The sequence below is a fragment of the Pelobates fuscus genome, chromosome 4, assembly GCF_036172605.1.
Source record: "Pelobates fuscus isolate aPelFus1 chromosome 4, aPelFus1.pri, whole genome shotgun sequence".
Taxonomy (NCBI): domain Eukaryota; kingdom Metazoa; phylum Chordata; class Amphibia; order Anura; family Pelobatidae; genus Pelobates; species Pelobates fuscus.
The window spans coordinates 344,773,134-344,789,023 of NC_086320.1; the positions used below are offsets into that span (position 1 = coordinate 344,773,134).

General features: G+C 41.3%; 1 protein-coding gene across 1 annotated transcript in view; it reads left to right on the forward strand.

Annotated features, from left to right (window-relative positions):
- Positions 1-10,581, forward strand: part of HACD1 (3-hydroxyacyl-CoA dehydratase 1) — a 38,184-nt gene extending 27,603 nt beyond the window's left edge. Inside the window, exons 5-7 of the mRNA XM_063450777.1 lie at positions 1,239-1,360; positions 3,077-3,255; positions 9,612-10,581. Coding sequence (XP_063306847.1) covers positions 1,239-1,360; positions 3,077-3,255; positions 9,612-9,694 — 384 coding nt within the window. The 3' untranslated portion in view covers positions 9,695-10,581. The remainder of the gene's footprint in view (positions 1-1,238; positions 1,361-3,076; positions 3,256-9,611) is intronic.
- The last annotated feature ends 5,309 nt before the right edge of the window (positions 10,582-15,890 follow it).

Sequence of the window (15,890 nt, forward strand, 5' to 3'; positions counted from 1 at the left end):
TAGACTCTGCCAAAAAAGTGAAACTCAAAATAAAATGTGTTATCCTATTCAGTTTTGGACATCTATAAGACACACGGTAACGAAATAAACAGATCCATATAATCAGAATGTAGAAGTATAAGTTTCTACATGGTCATTTTTCAAAAGCCACTACAACTCTATTTTTTATTTGAATGAAATGCTTCTTGGAGACGCTGTAGGCTCTGTTTGAACTTTGTGCAGAAAAAGGCTGGTTAAGAAGAGTAGCTCACATTCGAAGGTCCTGGGCTCCGATCCACATTTCTTTGTGGTTACTGAAAAAATCCTATAACACATTGCAAACATGTGTTCTGTAATTGATATACTACAAGCCTACCATTCATGTATCCAAGACTAGCCTTGGGTTTGAATGATATTGACACATACTGCAATACATTTTGTATATTCTTTTTGAGTAGGGATCAGTAAATGTTAGTTAATGTTTCTAGAAAAAAATAAATGTTCATTACAAATTTTTCTACATTTCTATGGCTTGGAAATAGATCTCCAGCAGTTCCAAAACTATTCCCATGATGCTTCGCCCACTTTATAGGTCTTAAAGTAAAGTGGTTGCTTTGGATCTTCAACAGATGGGGTCTACCTTTTAGGCTAAAGTATGTTTTAAGCTTTACTAGAAAGTTTATTTTCCATGTTTGGAGGCCGGAGGGTTTTTATATATATGACTATCCTGAAAAACATAAGATAGGTAAACAGTAATGTTGATAAAAACATCTATTTTCATATTTTCATCTCATCATTGAAGCACATTGAAGATCTGTGGGACATTTGACTCTCCTTTATTCTCCCTATCTACGTTTTATTTCCAGGATGAGGAGCTCTTGTGCATACTCATTTGGGAGCAGATGTCACTACCATCTTGGTGTGCTCAAAAATAATATTTTTAAAAATACAGGCAAACACATAGCACCAGCTTTCACCCCATGGCCAAAGGAAGGCAGTGGATAAGCATTCTCCTGCAGTTGCTGCAACCCACTCATCTTTGGTACATAAGGTGAAGAAAAAGCAGAGGGAAAAGGAAGGAAATGGTTCCAGCTATCTTCAGGTTATTAGGGGTCCCTTAGGACATTTGCAAGAGATTTTCTAATTTTCACACCTTACTTCTTTTTATCATACTTGGAACTGATGGCAAAAACAAAACTTGGCGTTTTTTTTTTTTTATGTGTGCCTAAATACTTTAAAATCATTATATAATTCTGCAGATCCAAAATCAAGAGAGCGTTCTCATTTTTCTTGTTGTGTGGACGATGACAGAGATCACACGATATTCCTACTACACATTCAACCTTCTCAACCATTTACCGTACTTCATTAAATGGGCCAGGTGGGTACTCTTTGAGCTTGATACTTATTGCAGCATATAAAACTAATATGCCTGTGGGCACCTTGAAGGGCCTGAAGGGCACCTTCCTAAAGGGTAACTTTATTTTGGAGTGGGGGATGTATTGGGAGCTATGGTGCTGTTACTAAACATTACGATGGGGAAAAAAACAAGCTGATAACCCAAATGGAACCTGCCTTCTTGAAGATATCTGAAAATGTTCCCTCACATCAGTGTCTTCTTGGCTCTAGATCTCTGCACTGATGTTAGCACCATGAACTGCTCTTGGTCAGAACTACAGTTGCAGGTAGGATTTGCAGAACAGACAACCAGGCACAGATAAATCCACTATATATCCCACCACTGAAGGGACTTCCTAAAGAGAACCAAAGAGCCTACTGTCACAAAGATTGTGATGTTTACTACACACTTAGCCAGAACAAGAATTAACAGAACGGCATTGTGATGGAAAAAAGGGAAATGCATTTGGCTTCAATATGCATTAGTAATTAGACTAGACTAGTGAGTTTATTTTCTTTAAAGATGTAGGTACAGGAGCAGGCGTCTACATTTGTTGACTAGTCTAGCCTCTGCATCTGTTCGCCCTCGGAAGAAATAATACGGATCGTGTTATTCCAGTCATTGGCACTTATGTTCATGCAAAAATGTGATGATTTAAAGTTTGTTGCATAATTACATTACATAATATTTTTTTTTCTATATCAGTTGGGCTAATATCATCCAAGCACCATCAAAATGAACCATTACAAAATAATTTCAACACAAGAGAGGAAACAACTGCCTTATTAATCTAGAATGATGTGCCAGGACCAGTCCACCATTGAGCGAATAAGGCTTCCCAAGATGTCCTTAGACCACCCAGTGCTTTTGTAAGAATCTTTGTGATTCTCCTCACAGTGGCACTAGATGTGATTTCTCTCTGCCTGGCCCCCTCTGCTGAATCACAGTGCAACTAGAATGTCAAAAGACTGTCAGGTGAAGATACGCACTGACATTGCGCACTCCTTATACTGGACCATGAGGAAATCCAAAAGGTTTTCCTTGAGATTAGTGTTATGAGGTTTAGGGTCAAGTTTGGGGATTTAAATGAGTTGGTGTTTAGGACTAGCTAGGTTTAGAATTAGAGGGTGTTTAGGTTCAGGGGGGGGGGGGGGGGGGTAAGAATGAGACTTGGGGTTTGTGAATGTTCAGTAGTGGGTAGATTTAGGGTTAAAGGGACACTCTATATAAATGTATAGACATATATGTCCTGAAGAAAGTGCTAAGAATTAAGGGAAATGTTGACTTCTTATGGATTTTTGGTGATAATGAAGAAGAAAGGTTTTTAAAGAATCCCAGAGTGCTGGTATGATATGAACTTATATATATATATATATATATATATATATATTGCAGGCGTTGTATAATATTGATTTATTTGCCCATTTTTGCAATTTATGAGGTTGAAACTATTAAAATATATTGTAGCCACAAAGAAAAAAAATGTAGTCAGATGTTTTTGCCTAATGATTTTATAGAAATCAATTATCCTTATCATTTATAGGAATTTAAGAATATATTCATATGAATACACCAACAGACTATAACGCTTTGCTGAAAAGCAGTGACATTTTTTTAAAACATATAATAAACTACTTTTTACCTAACACTTTTCTAATACCCTTTTTCTGATGAGTATATATATATTTTTCCCCACAGGTATAATTTATTTATTGTCTTGTATCCCATTGGAGTTGCTGGTGAACTCTTAACAATTTATGCTGCTTTACCATATGTGCGGAGGTCCGGAATGTATTCATTGCGACTTCCAAACAAATACAATGTTTCTTTCGACTACTACTACTGTCTCCTTATTGTAATGTGCACCTATATACCATGTAAGTATATATGACCTATATTCATAATAATACAATTGACTGTTTAAAGTGGGAAACTATGCAACACTAGTGATGTCACGAACATAAAATTTTTGGTTCGCGAACTTCCGCAAATGTTCGCGAACGGGCGAACCGGGCGAACCGCCATAGACTTTAATGGGCAGGCGATTTTAAAAACCCACACGGACTCTTTCTGGCCACAATAGTGATGGAAAAGTTGTTTCAAGGGGACTAACACCTGGACTGTGGCATGCCAGAGGGGGATCCATGGCAAAACTCCCATGGAAAATTACATAGTTGATGCAGAGTCTGGTTTTAATCCATAAAGGGCATAAATCACCTAACATTCCTAAATTGTTTGGAATAACGTGCTTTAAAACATCAGGTATGATGTTGTATCGATCAGGTAGTGTAAGGGTTACGCCCGCTTCACAGTGACAGACCAAACTCCCCGTTTAACACACCGCAAACAACCGCAAACAGTCCTTTTGCACAACCGCAAACTCCCCATTTGCACATGTTTTAGTGCAAACTAGTCTAACTACTAATATAGTTGAAACATGCTACTTTTATTCATGCCAGACAGCCATGCAGGCCAGACTAACAAACATGCCAGGGCCAATCATAGTTAACCACCTCAGATGCCAGGGCCAATCATAGTTAACCACCTCAGATAGTAACATGGCTCCCTCTATATACAGAGTAAACATGGCTCCCTCTATATACAGTGTAACATGGCTCCCCTCTATATACAGAGTAACATGGCTCCCCTCTATATACAGTGTAAACATGGCTCCTCTCTAGATACAGAGTAACATGGCTCCCTCTATATACAGTGTAAACATGGCTCCTCTCTATATACAGAGTAACATGGCTTCCCTCTATATACCGTGTAAACATGGCTCCCTCTATATACAGAATAACATGGCTCCCTCTATATACAGAGTAACATGGCTCCCTCTATATACAGAGTAACATGGCTTCCCTCTATATACCGTGTAAACATGGCGCCCTCTATATACAGTGTAAACATGGCTCCTCTCTATATACAGAGTAACATGGCTTCCCTCTATATACCGTGTAAACATGGCTCCCTCTATATACAGAATAACATGGCTCCCTCTATACACAGAGTAACATGGCTTCCCTCTATATACAGTGTAAACATGGCTCCTCTCTATATACAGAGTAACATGGCTCCCTCTATATACCGTGTAAACATGGCTCCCTCTATATACAGAGTAACATGGCTTCCCTCTATATACCGTGTAAACATGGCTCCCTCTATATACAGTGTAAACATGGCTCCTCTCTATATACAGAGTAACATGGCTCCCTCTATATACAGTGTAAACATGGCTCCTCTCTATATACAGAGTAACATGGCTCCCCTCTATACAGGGGCGTACCTGGAGCATTTGGCACCTGGGGCGGATCCTTTGTTTGGCACCCCCCTCCCCAACTTTGAAATGTAAAAAACAACTGCAATTTTTTTTAAATGTATGTGTATGCAGTGTGTGTATAGTGTATGAAGTGTATGCAGTGTGTGTATGGTGTATGCAGTGTGTGTATAGTGTGTGCAGTGTGTGTATAGAGTGTGCAGTGTGTGCATAGTGTATGCAGTGTGTGTATAGTGTGTGTGTATAGTGTGTATGCAGTGTGTGTAGTGCATGTAGTGTGTGCAGTGTGTGTATATTGTGTGCAGGGTGTATGCAGTGTGTGTAGTGTGTGTATATTGTGTGCAGTGTGTATGCAGTGTGTGTAGTGTGTGTGTATAGTGTGTGCATAGTGTATGCAGTGTGTGCATAGTGTGTACAGTGTGTGTATAGTGTGTACAGTGTGTGTGTATATTGTGTGTATAGTGTGTGTATGCAGTGTGTACAGTGTGTGTATGCAGTGTGTACAGTGTGTGTGTGCAGTGTGTGTATAGTGTGTGCAGTGTGTGTATAGTGTGTATGCAGTGTGTGTATAGTGTAAGCAGTGTGTATAGTGTGTATATAGTGTGTATGCAGTGTGTGTATAGGGTGTATGCAGTGTGTGTATAGTGTGTGCAGTGTGTATGCAGTGTGTGTATAGTTAGTGCAGTGTTTGCATAGTGTATGCAGTGTGTGCAGTGCGCATGCAGTGTGTGTAGAGTGTGTATAATGTATGCAGTGTGTGCAGAGTGTGTGCAGTGGGTGCATAGTGTGTGTGCAGTGTTTGCAGTGTTTGTAGTGTGTGTAGAGTGTATTCAGTGTCTGTAGAGTGTGTATAGTGTGTGTAGAGTTTATGCAGTGTGTGTAGAGTGTATGCAGTGTGTGTATAGTGTGTGTAGTGTGTATGCAGTGTGTGTGCAGTGTAATCAGTGTGTGCAGTGTATGCAGTGTGGGTGTGCAGTGTATGCAGTGTGTGTGCAGTGTATGCAGTGTCTGTAGAGTGTGTATAGTGTATGTAAAGTGTGTATAGTGTGTGTAGAGTGTATGCAGTGTGTGTAGAGTGTATGCAGTGTGTGCATAGTGTGTGTAGTGTGTATGCAGTGTGTGTGCAGTGTATGCAGTGTGTGTAGTGTGTATGCAGTGTGTGTAGTGTGTATGCAGTGTGTGTAGAGTGTGTGTAGAGTGTATGCAGTGTGTGTATAGTGTGTATGCAGTGTGTGTGCAGTGTATGCAGTGCGTGTGCAGTGTGTGTAGTGTGTATGCAGTGTGTGTATAGTGTGTAGTGTGTATGCAGTGTGTGTAGAGTGCATGCAGTGTGTGTAGAGTGTATGCAATGTGTGTAGTGTGTATGCAGTGTGTGCAGTGTGTATGCAGTGTGTGTAGTGTGTATGCAGTGTGTGTATAATGTGTGTAGTGTGTATGCAGTGTGTGTAGTGTGTATGCAGTGTGTGTAGAGTGTATGCATTATTTGTAGTGTGTATGCAGTGTGTGTAGTGTGTGTGCAGTGTGTGTATAGTGTGTGTAGTGTGTATGCAGTGTGTGTGTAGTGTGTATGCAGTGTGTGTATAGTGTGTGTGCGGTGTGTGTAGTGTATATGCAGTGTGTGTGCAGTGTATGCAGTGTGTTTGTAGTGTGTATGCAGTGTGTGTATAGTGTGTGTGCAGTGTGTGTAGTGTATATGCAGTGTGTGTGCAGTGTATGCAGTGTGTTTGTAGTGTGTATGCAGTGTGTGTATAGTGTGTGTAGTGTGGATGCAGTGTGTGTAGTGTGTATTCAGTGTGTGTAGAGTGCATGCAGTGTGTGTAGTGTGTATGCAGTGTGTGTAGAGTGTATGCAGTGTATGTAGAGTGTGTGTAGTGTGGATGCAGTGTGTGTAGTGTGCATGCAATGTGTGTAAAGTGCATGCAGTGTGTGTAGTGTGTGTGTAGAGTGTGTGCAGCGTGTATGCAGTGTGTGTAGAGTGTATGCAGTGTGTGTAGAGTGTATCTAGTGTATGCAGTGTGTGTAGAGTGTATGCAGATGCAGTGTGTATGTTGTGTGGAATAAGTGCTGCCACTTACCTGTCCCTCCCGTCCTCCTCGACTGGTGGTCAGGAGGGGCCCAGTATTCTCCATGCTCGCTAATAAGACTATCTACCCGAGTTTCCCATCCAGCAGCAGCAGGGTCCTCTGTTCTCGCGATCCGCGAGAGCGTTGCTCTGGCAACCCACGGCAACGCTCTCGCGGATCGCGAGAACAGAGGACCCTGCTGCTGCTGGATGGGAAACTCAGGTAGATAGTCTTATTAGCGTCCGGTCCCTTTACACAAGACACAGGGTGGCATTTCGCCGCCCCTGCGAAAGTTCGCCCCGGGCACCCCCCTAGTGAGTGGTACACGGGGCGGACCGCCCCCGCCGCCCCCCCTTAGTACGCCACTGCCTCTATATACAGAGTAACACGGCTCCCTCTATATACAGAGTAACATGGCTTCCCTCTATATACCGTGTAAACATGGCTCCCTCTATATACAGAATAACATGGCTCCCTCTATATACAGTGTAACATGGCTCCCTCTATATACTGTGTAAACATGGCTCCCTCTATATACAGAATAACATGGCTCCCTCTATATACAGAGTAACATGGCTCCCCTCTATATACAGTGTAAACATGGCTCCTCTCTATATACAGAGTAACATGGATCCCTCTATATACAGTGTAAACATGGCTCCTCTCTATATACAGAGTAACATGGCTCCCCTCTATATACAGAGTAACATGGCTCCCTCTATATACAGTGTAAACATGGCTCCCTCTATATACAGAGTAACATGGCTCCTGAGCTGCGGGTGGGGGCCCTATAAAAGAATAATGGGGGGGACCTACTGTCCTCCCCCCGGCCCCCACCCCTGAGCTGCGGGTGGGGTCCCTATAAAAGAATAATGGGGGGGGACCTACTGTCCTCCCCCCGGCCCCCACCCCTGTGCGGCGGGTGGGGGCCCTAAAAAACAATAAGGGGGGGACCTACTGTCCTCCCCCCTGGCCCCCACCCCTGCGCGGTGGGTGGGGGCCCTAAAAAACAATAAGGGGGGGACCTACTGTCCCCCCCGACCCCCACCCCTGAGCGGCCGGTGGGGGCCCTAAATGAAAATCCCCCCCTCCCCCATCAAAGGTGACTAGGGGTCCCCAAGCCCTTGTCACACACCCAAATAAGAAAGCCCCTACCGACCCCCCTCACCCTAAGAATTGGTGAGGGGGGGGATAAAATTACTACCCTGTAAAGTAAAATTCAACTTACTATTCAACGTCTTCTTTTTTCTAAAATCTTAATTTTTCAGCCCCAGAAAAGGCCAAATAAAAAGCCATCATACCGGTCGAACTTAAAAATAAAATAAAAAACCCGGGCGCAAAAAAAAAATTAATCCATCTTCACCCATGGAGGGCTCCGCGCAGACTAGGGTATTAACATATACCCTATTGTTACAATTGTTACTTGAAAAGCATGAGGAATGCCGTTGGGGTACCACATGCTCATTTGTTATACCTCCATGCACTACAAAAATAAAGAATAAAAAAAAATCTATGCAGCTTCCAAATGAATCTAAAATGGATGCTGTCCAGGATGTGGGAGGGTCTGCTAGGGAGGGTGTGCTGCTGATTGGCTGGAATGTGTCTGCTGACTGTGAGGTACAGGGTCAAAGTTTACTCAATGATGACGAATAGGGGGCGGATCGAACCGCGCATGTGTTCGCCCGCCGTGGCGAACGCGAACACGCTATGTTCGCCAGGAACTATTCGCCAGTGAACCGTTCGGTACATCACTATGCAACACTGGACTTCACAATGCAGCTCAATGAGAAGTCTTTACAAGGCAGGTGCTCTGGACAGTTGCCTGCCTCTTGAGCTTTGTTCCACTGAGCTAACTGATTGACAGTCAGGGGGGTGTAACAAGGTTAATAAAACAATAAATAAAATTAATTTCTATTGAAATCTGCACTTTTTGTAAAATAAAAAAAAGAGGACACAAAAGCTGAAGTGCTTTAGAGGTCCGGGGTGTCCCTTTAAGCTTCAGAGGTCCTCCGCAGTGGATATGAAAGACATATAATACATATATACTCTGTGTATAATATTGAAAATGAATCAAATTAAAACCTACTTTTTGGAGCGACCACAAATGGGTCAAACTAATAGAATAGGTTGTATTATTCCCACCAAGGATGAATACATACAGGAAGTAGCAGAGTGAAGAAGCAGGGCCAGAATGGTAAAAAAAAATAGACAATGATTTATTCTCATCCAAGGTAAAAAAAGAACTCTAAAAGCATAAATGTTAACACACGCTAATGCATTTCAACAAAAAGGGCTTTATCAAAGTGTCTGTGATAAAGCCCTTTTTTGGCAAATGCATTCATGTGTGTTAATGTGTATGCTTTTATTGTTCTTTATTACACTGGATGGGAATAAATTATTGTGTATTTATTGATAGCCCATTTGTGTAAGTGACAATATCATTTATGATCAAAGTATCTTACTCACACTGACTCATTCCCAAACACGTTTGTTATAGTTTAAACAGACAAATAATATAAAAAATGAAATAATGTTGAAATAACAAATATAATTTAAAACAAATATTTATAATTCCTAGAATTGAGATACATTAGGATAGAAAATATGGTTCTTGCTCCCATCACAAAGGAACAAAGGTTTCTTTGGAACCTGTGCTTACACCTCCTATTTTGGGAAGACAATATCCATCTCACTGAATGTTTTAATAGAAAATTGTTATATAAGTGTATATGTTTTCCAATAATTCTGAAATTCAGCAGGGTTTTTTTCTTTCTTTAATTAGCTCATGTTATGAAGTAATTAATAATTTAGAGGCATCATTCTTGAAGACAAATCTAATCTAATTAAATCTTTTATTCTTTTTTTTTTTTTTTTTTTACGCTGTGTATTCTAGTGTTCCCCCAGCTGTATTTCCACATGCTGCGGCAAAGGAGAAAAGTCCTTCATGGAGAAGTGATAGTGGAAAAGGATGAATAGTATGGAAATATCAGAAGGAGTCTCTTGGCACGGAGTCCTTTCATGATCATTTTTTTTTCTCAACTTGAAAGTAGTTTTGTCATCTTTACATATTCCACTCCATTGCTCTGTTCCCTTCCCCTCATTTTTGTATTGTAAAATAACGTCAACATCATGCCATTGTTCCCATGCTTTCATTGGGTGAGAAGGTACATTTGTATCACTAGTGATCATTAACAGTGAATACGGACAAATTATTTAGCATGAAACACCAGCCTCGGATAGTGGATCTTGCTTCTCTTTGTAATATCCGGATTTTTCTTGGTATTGTGAAGAACATCTACAAGGTTGAACAAGTTGGCAATAGATCCAACTAAATGATTTTGTAGCTGCAACCTTTTTGAAAACCAAGGGCCATATTTATCAAGCCAAAACAGAAGCAGTTAGGAGGTAAAATGCTAAATGTTTAGAAATGTTTTAATGGTTGGCATGGTGATTTCTTCATTGTAAGCAATCCCCTGCGTTATTGCTTCAGCCTTTGGTTGGTAAATATGGCCTGCAGTATCTTCTACAACATTGGTACTCCAAAGATTATGATTTTAGCAAAAGTCCCCTTTTTTGTTGAAGAATTGGGTAATCTCAAAATCCTGGACTGTAGGTGGCCCTCAATGAGTGATTTAAGAATCACAAATCTGTTATCCGTTTACATTTGTATTTTTCAGATCAGCTGTGGATGATGTAAAATAGATTTGTGGACAGGACAAGCACTTTCCTTAACAGTATTCTATATTTTCAGAGACCTCAGTATAATACTATCGTTTAAAAATAATTACATTTTTTAACTTCTTTAAATATATAATTGTTAAATCATGAAACAATAAAATAAAAACTTTTGTTTTCGTAAAGAAGAGTTAATATCTCAATCTAACCATCTTATTAAAAAAAAATTGTCTGCTGGCAAGCCTCCACAGTGTCAGGATCCCGCGGGCGGCTGCAAGGAGAGGCTGCAGTCCGCTCGCGGTACTCACCCTCCAGCCATCCGCGGGTCCTTTCCCGGCATACGCTCGCTGGGCGGCCTCCTCTCAGTCTCGGTTGCCGCCTGCGTCCTCCTCTCCGTCCCCCAGCGGCAGCATGCATGACGCTGAACGCTGGGGGACCGCCCACTATTATACACGCCGCGGTCAGCCACCTGACCCGGCGTTAAAGACACAGTATGACAATCACAGTGGGAGACATAGATATCTCCCACGTGTGATTGTTAATTCTGATTGGAAGTTATCCAATCAGAATTAACCACAGGGTTTAAATACTTACCTTTCCTGTTCCTCCCTGCCCTGTTGTGGTCTTTGCTTTATAGTATTGATTCTGAACGTGTGCTTTCTGGTTACGTACTCTCTGGCTTGTTATACTGACTTTGTGACTTTCTCCTACCCTTTGACCTCGGCTTGTTTCTCGTTATTCTGTTTTCTGGTTCCCCTTACTCGGCTTGTCTCCTGACTATTCTGTGTGTGCTTAGCCCGGCCACTCTAAGGACCGGTACTGCACACTTTCTGTGTGTGTGTCTGTGTGTGTGTTAGCGTGTTGGGTTCCCCGAATCGTGACACACAGCATGTATTGAGTGTGTGGTTGTTGTTTCTCTGCCCCCCTTATTACCTTGTGCGAATCTCCTGATTCATTAATTTCTTGAGTGTCTCTTTCCTAATTCGTGCTACCCCTCTGTGTCTTCTAACTCCCCTTTCAACCCTTCGCATCTCCTAACTCCCCTTCACTCCTTTGTGTATCTCTTCATTTTCTCCCATTGTGTGTCTCTCAGAACCTCCTCAACCTGTTGTGAGTCTTTTCAATGAGCCCTGTCCCTTTTATGATCCATTAATCCCTCTGACCCATAATGTAGCATGGCCGATCAGGACTTAGAAAGAGGGTCTGCGTGTTTTACTGCTCAGTCTGTTCATGAAGCTCAGAGCAATGTGTTCAAACAAGACTTTTTGATACAGTTCTAAATTATTATTTTTAAAGCCATGTAAGGTGTCCAGTAGACCACAGCCAACCACCTGCCACCACTCAAAGTAAAGCTTGTTAACTAATTTCCATGAAAATAACTTTTGTATAATGATTTGTTTGTTTGAGGAATAACATATTTCTTAGGACAATGTCCATAGGAACTACTCATAGCACAGGATCTAAGCCTATGCCTCGTTTGGGTTTGGAACCCCAACTGATATAGAAATAAAAGAGATGAAAACTAATATACCATTCCTTAGATTGGGTAGCAGGGCCTAGACCAAGAATACAGAAAGTGTGAATGGCAAAGGCAAGTTAAATAGTTGGTAAGTTGATGCCATTTGTTCAAATAGCCATGGTCAATGTCAACCATACAATTCAAGTCATCAGAGAACATCAGATAACTTACTATCACAGCACACCCTGAAAGTGACTATCACAAGCAAATGCCATGACTCGTGTCACTGGTTTAAATAGAGGCTCCTCAACTAAGACACAGAGACAGATGGAGCTGGCATAAGGCTGAATAGGTAGGAACTGTCCAGCATTACAATATGGGACAGAGAGAAGACTAGAGGCCAGAAAACACACAAAAACAGGGTTGTAATAAAATGTGATAGCTTCATTGTTTTTATTTAAGCACAGTTTTTGTTTTCTTTTTCATTTATTTTTTAAGCATATTAAACTAAATCAAAATAATGAAAACATGTGAGAAGGAAAGACAAATGCTGTAGGGATTATGGTGCTAAGAGTGCCTTGGTGCTCCCCTCATTTTTAGTAGTCAAACCATTATAGAATGATTTGACTTCTTAACTGGGATCTGCTGGACACCAAACCCTGTCTCCACTGCTTCCTTCTTATAGGCTTTATAAAGGCTAAGCCTGCTGGTGCAGGGATTGACTTATTGGCTAAAAGAGATCAACTGAACTAGCATCTTGGCTCAGGAGAGCTAATATACGTATGAGCTTCTGGCTCTCCACAAGAAGTAGTGCAGGTAGGAAGCTGCTCCCTGAAGACCCCAGTAAGAAGTCAAACCTTTCTAAAACAAGTACAATGTAGCTGCAGTGGTTATGGTGCCTGGAGAGTTCTTTGAAGGACATCTGTACCTTCAATGTACAATAGTGACTTTATATATATAAATATGCTTCATTACTTAAAGTGCCTCTGTCACTGCCATAATTTACAAAGACCCCCATTAGTGACATCGCTGCTGGGGTTTCAGTGGCCATGGGGGCAGGGGAAAGAAGATTTTACTTAACTGAACCTGCACCTCACAGGTGATGCCATCCTCTTGCATGCGGTCTTCTTCAGCTCCTGGTGATTCAACTGCCAGGAGCCAATGTCAATGCCAGGATCCTATCCTGACACAACCAAGGTTATGTTTAATTGATTGTTTTATTTCTGCAATCCCAGTTTTCCTAACCACTAGTCTAACCACAGTTCCTCTCACCTGTCTAGCATGATTATTAAATCTGCAATAAGAGGCCACACTCTGCTAAACAAATGACTTTTACATTGATTGAAGTTGATGTTCTGATCCTGACTAGACTTCTGATCCTGGCTCCTACTGAGAACCTACTCTACTCTGGATTGCATTGAACCCATCCTGATTTATCCTACCAACCTGCTTTATTTCCAATCTGCTTACTATCAAGAAGCTTGGGGACAAACCTGATCTTCAATACCAACCTGCTTTATTCCAAACTGGACTGTAATACCTTATTTTTTTGTTTTAAATCTATCGAACACCTACCGAAACCTATGCAACCAACCTGGATAATACACACATTCCTATTATTTGTAACTATCCTGAATGATCCTGTTACAACTGTCTGAAATCTGCAGTACTGCCTCCAAACCAAAGAGGCTGATCACCTTAATGTCTAACTAACATGCATTTCTTTAACCTTTTATATTCAGTTTAGTGCTGTCTAGTTATATTTTGTTTACATGTAACCTATACTTTCATTTCTAGGTTTTCCTTCTCTTTAATTACCTATAATTTTAATTATAGGGGATATACAAATTTATGATGGATAAATCATCCCAGAGATAACCAGAGGCTCCTAATTTGTTGTTCGAGCACTCGTGAGAACCGATAATAAAACCACGGACATTTTGTTTGTAGTTCAAAATTACCTCTATCTTTAATGGGAGAGCATTGCATATATAAAATGGCATTAGTCTACTGCGCATGTGTGAAAGCAACAATGACTTACTTGAAGAAAGTGTTATCTAAGTTATGCAAGGTTAACAAAAAGTAACTGTGGCAAACCTAGCCACTTCTGGACTACAAACGTATGACAGGTTGTCTGTAGGTTGTGCTGTATGCTAATTGTGCTTTGCTGTGTATATAGGGGCTATGGTAATTCGCATGCTAGCAGCCGTAAGCTACCAGCATGCAAGTTCTTCGTTTGACGAACAGCGGCTATCCGGGCTGTTCGTGAAACGAATGCGGGCTCCCCTGATAGACCACACACTTAGAGGCGTGTGGCGCTTGTTAACCGATTGCAACAATGTTGCAATCGGTAATTAGAGGCTCTCCTAGGTGGCCGTCGTTCGACTACCGACCATGCGGCGGTCGGCCATCTTGGATCCTTTGTTTCTTCAGCGGTGTTTGGTCGTCGAGCGCCTAGAACTGAAAACGGCTACTCGACGATACGAACACCGCTGTACTTCCAGACCGTTCGGGAGCCCGGTTTTCGGTAGGATAGTTCTCCTAAGTGCAATCGACAGATTGAGGGGAACTTCAATGTAGAACTGTATTTGCTGCGGCGTTCGGTCATTTCAGCTGGGATCTGAGCGGTATTCTCACAAAAGGTGCGCTCAGACCCCAGCTATCTATCGAACGTTCGGTTATGTCAATGTGCCGAATAATGTCCAGAAAATGTATTTTTATGTGAATTGTCGGTTTTGCTGCACAAGGGGATAATCCACTTAACCGTCCATTTTAGTGGGAGTATCCCTCTCGTGCAGCAATGCCTGCTGGGAGAATTACACTGCCTGATGGGAGAAATCCCCTGAACTACCTGTAAGGAAACCCCTTGCATGGGGAACTGTATAAATATACAAGCCTGTGAATAAAGCCAGTTAGTTGACTCCCATACTGTGTTTCGTCCGGTTATTGGGAGGATTTGGGACATTGCCTTACTTTTCAGCGCTGACTGTGGATTTACCTGTAATACCAGCGGAGATCGTGGATTATAATATTGCCCTCCGCTACAGTAACATTTAACATGAGAAAAAGAAGGGACACAACTACAAAGAATGGCAGACACAGCAGGAGTCAAGAATTTAACTTTTAACCCCCGCAGACGTAGAAGGACTTAACTAAGGTTAAGATAACTAAGGCAAAGGCTTTATTTACCTTTATCTATGACATAGTTATGACAAAGTTATGACATAGTTTCCCTGTTACCTTATAACCTGCCTGGGGCACATTGCCTAAAACTCTCTTTTCTTGTTATCTCTTTATACTTACCGATAATCTCGCTTAAGGTTCTCCTTCTACTAAATCTCCCTTATAGGTTCTCCTTCTACTAATTGCCTAGAATCTCCCTTATAGGTTCTACTTCTACTAATTGCCTAGAATATCGCTTATAGGTTCTCCTTCTACTAATTGCCCAGAATCTCCCTTATAGGTTCTCCTTCTACTAATTGCCTAGAATATCGCTTATAGATTCTCCTTCTACTAATTACCTAGAATCTCCCTTAAAGGTTCTCCTTCTACCAATTGCCTAGAATCTCCCTTATAGGTTCTCCTTCCACTAATTGCCTAGAATCTCCCTTATAGGTTCTCCTTTTACTAATTGCCAATAATCTCGCTTATAGGTTCTCCTTCTACTAATTGCCTAGAATCTCACTTATAGGTTCTCCTTCTACTAATTGCCTAGAATATCACTTAGAGATTCTCCTTCTACCAATTGCCTAGAATCTCCCTTATAGGTTCTCCTTCCACTAATTGCCTAGAATCACCCTTATAGGTTCTCCTTCTACTAATTGCCAATAACATCGCTAATAGGTTCTCCTTCTACTAATTGCCTAGAATCTCCCTTATAGGTTCTCCTTCTACTAATTGCCTAGAATATCGCTTAGAGATTCTCCTTCTACCAATTGCCTAGAATCTCCCTTATAGGTTCTCCTTCTACTTATTGCCAATAATCTCGCTTATAGGTTCTCCTTCTACTAATTGCCTAGAATCTCCCTTATAGGTTCT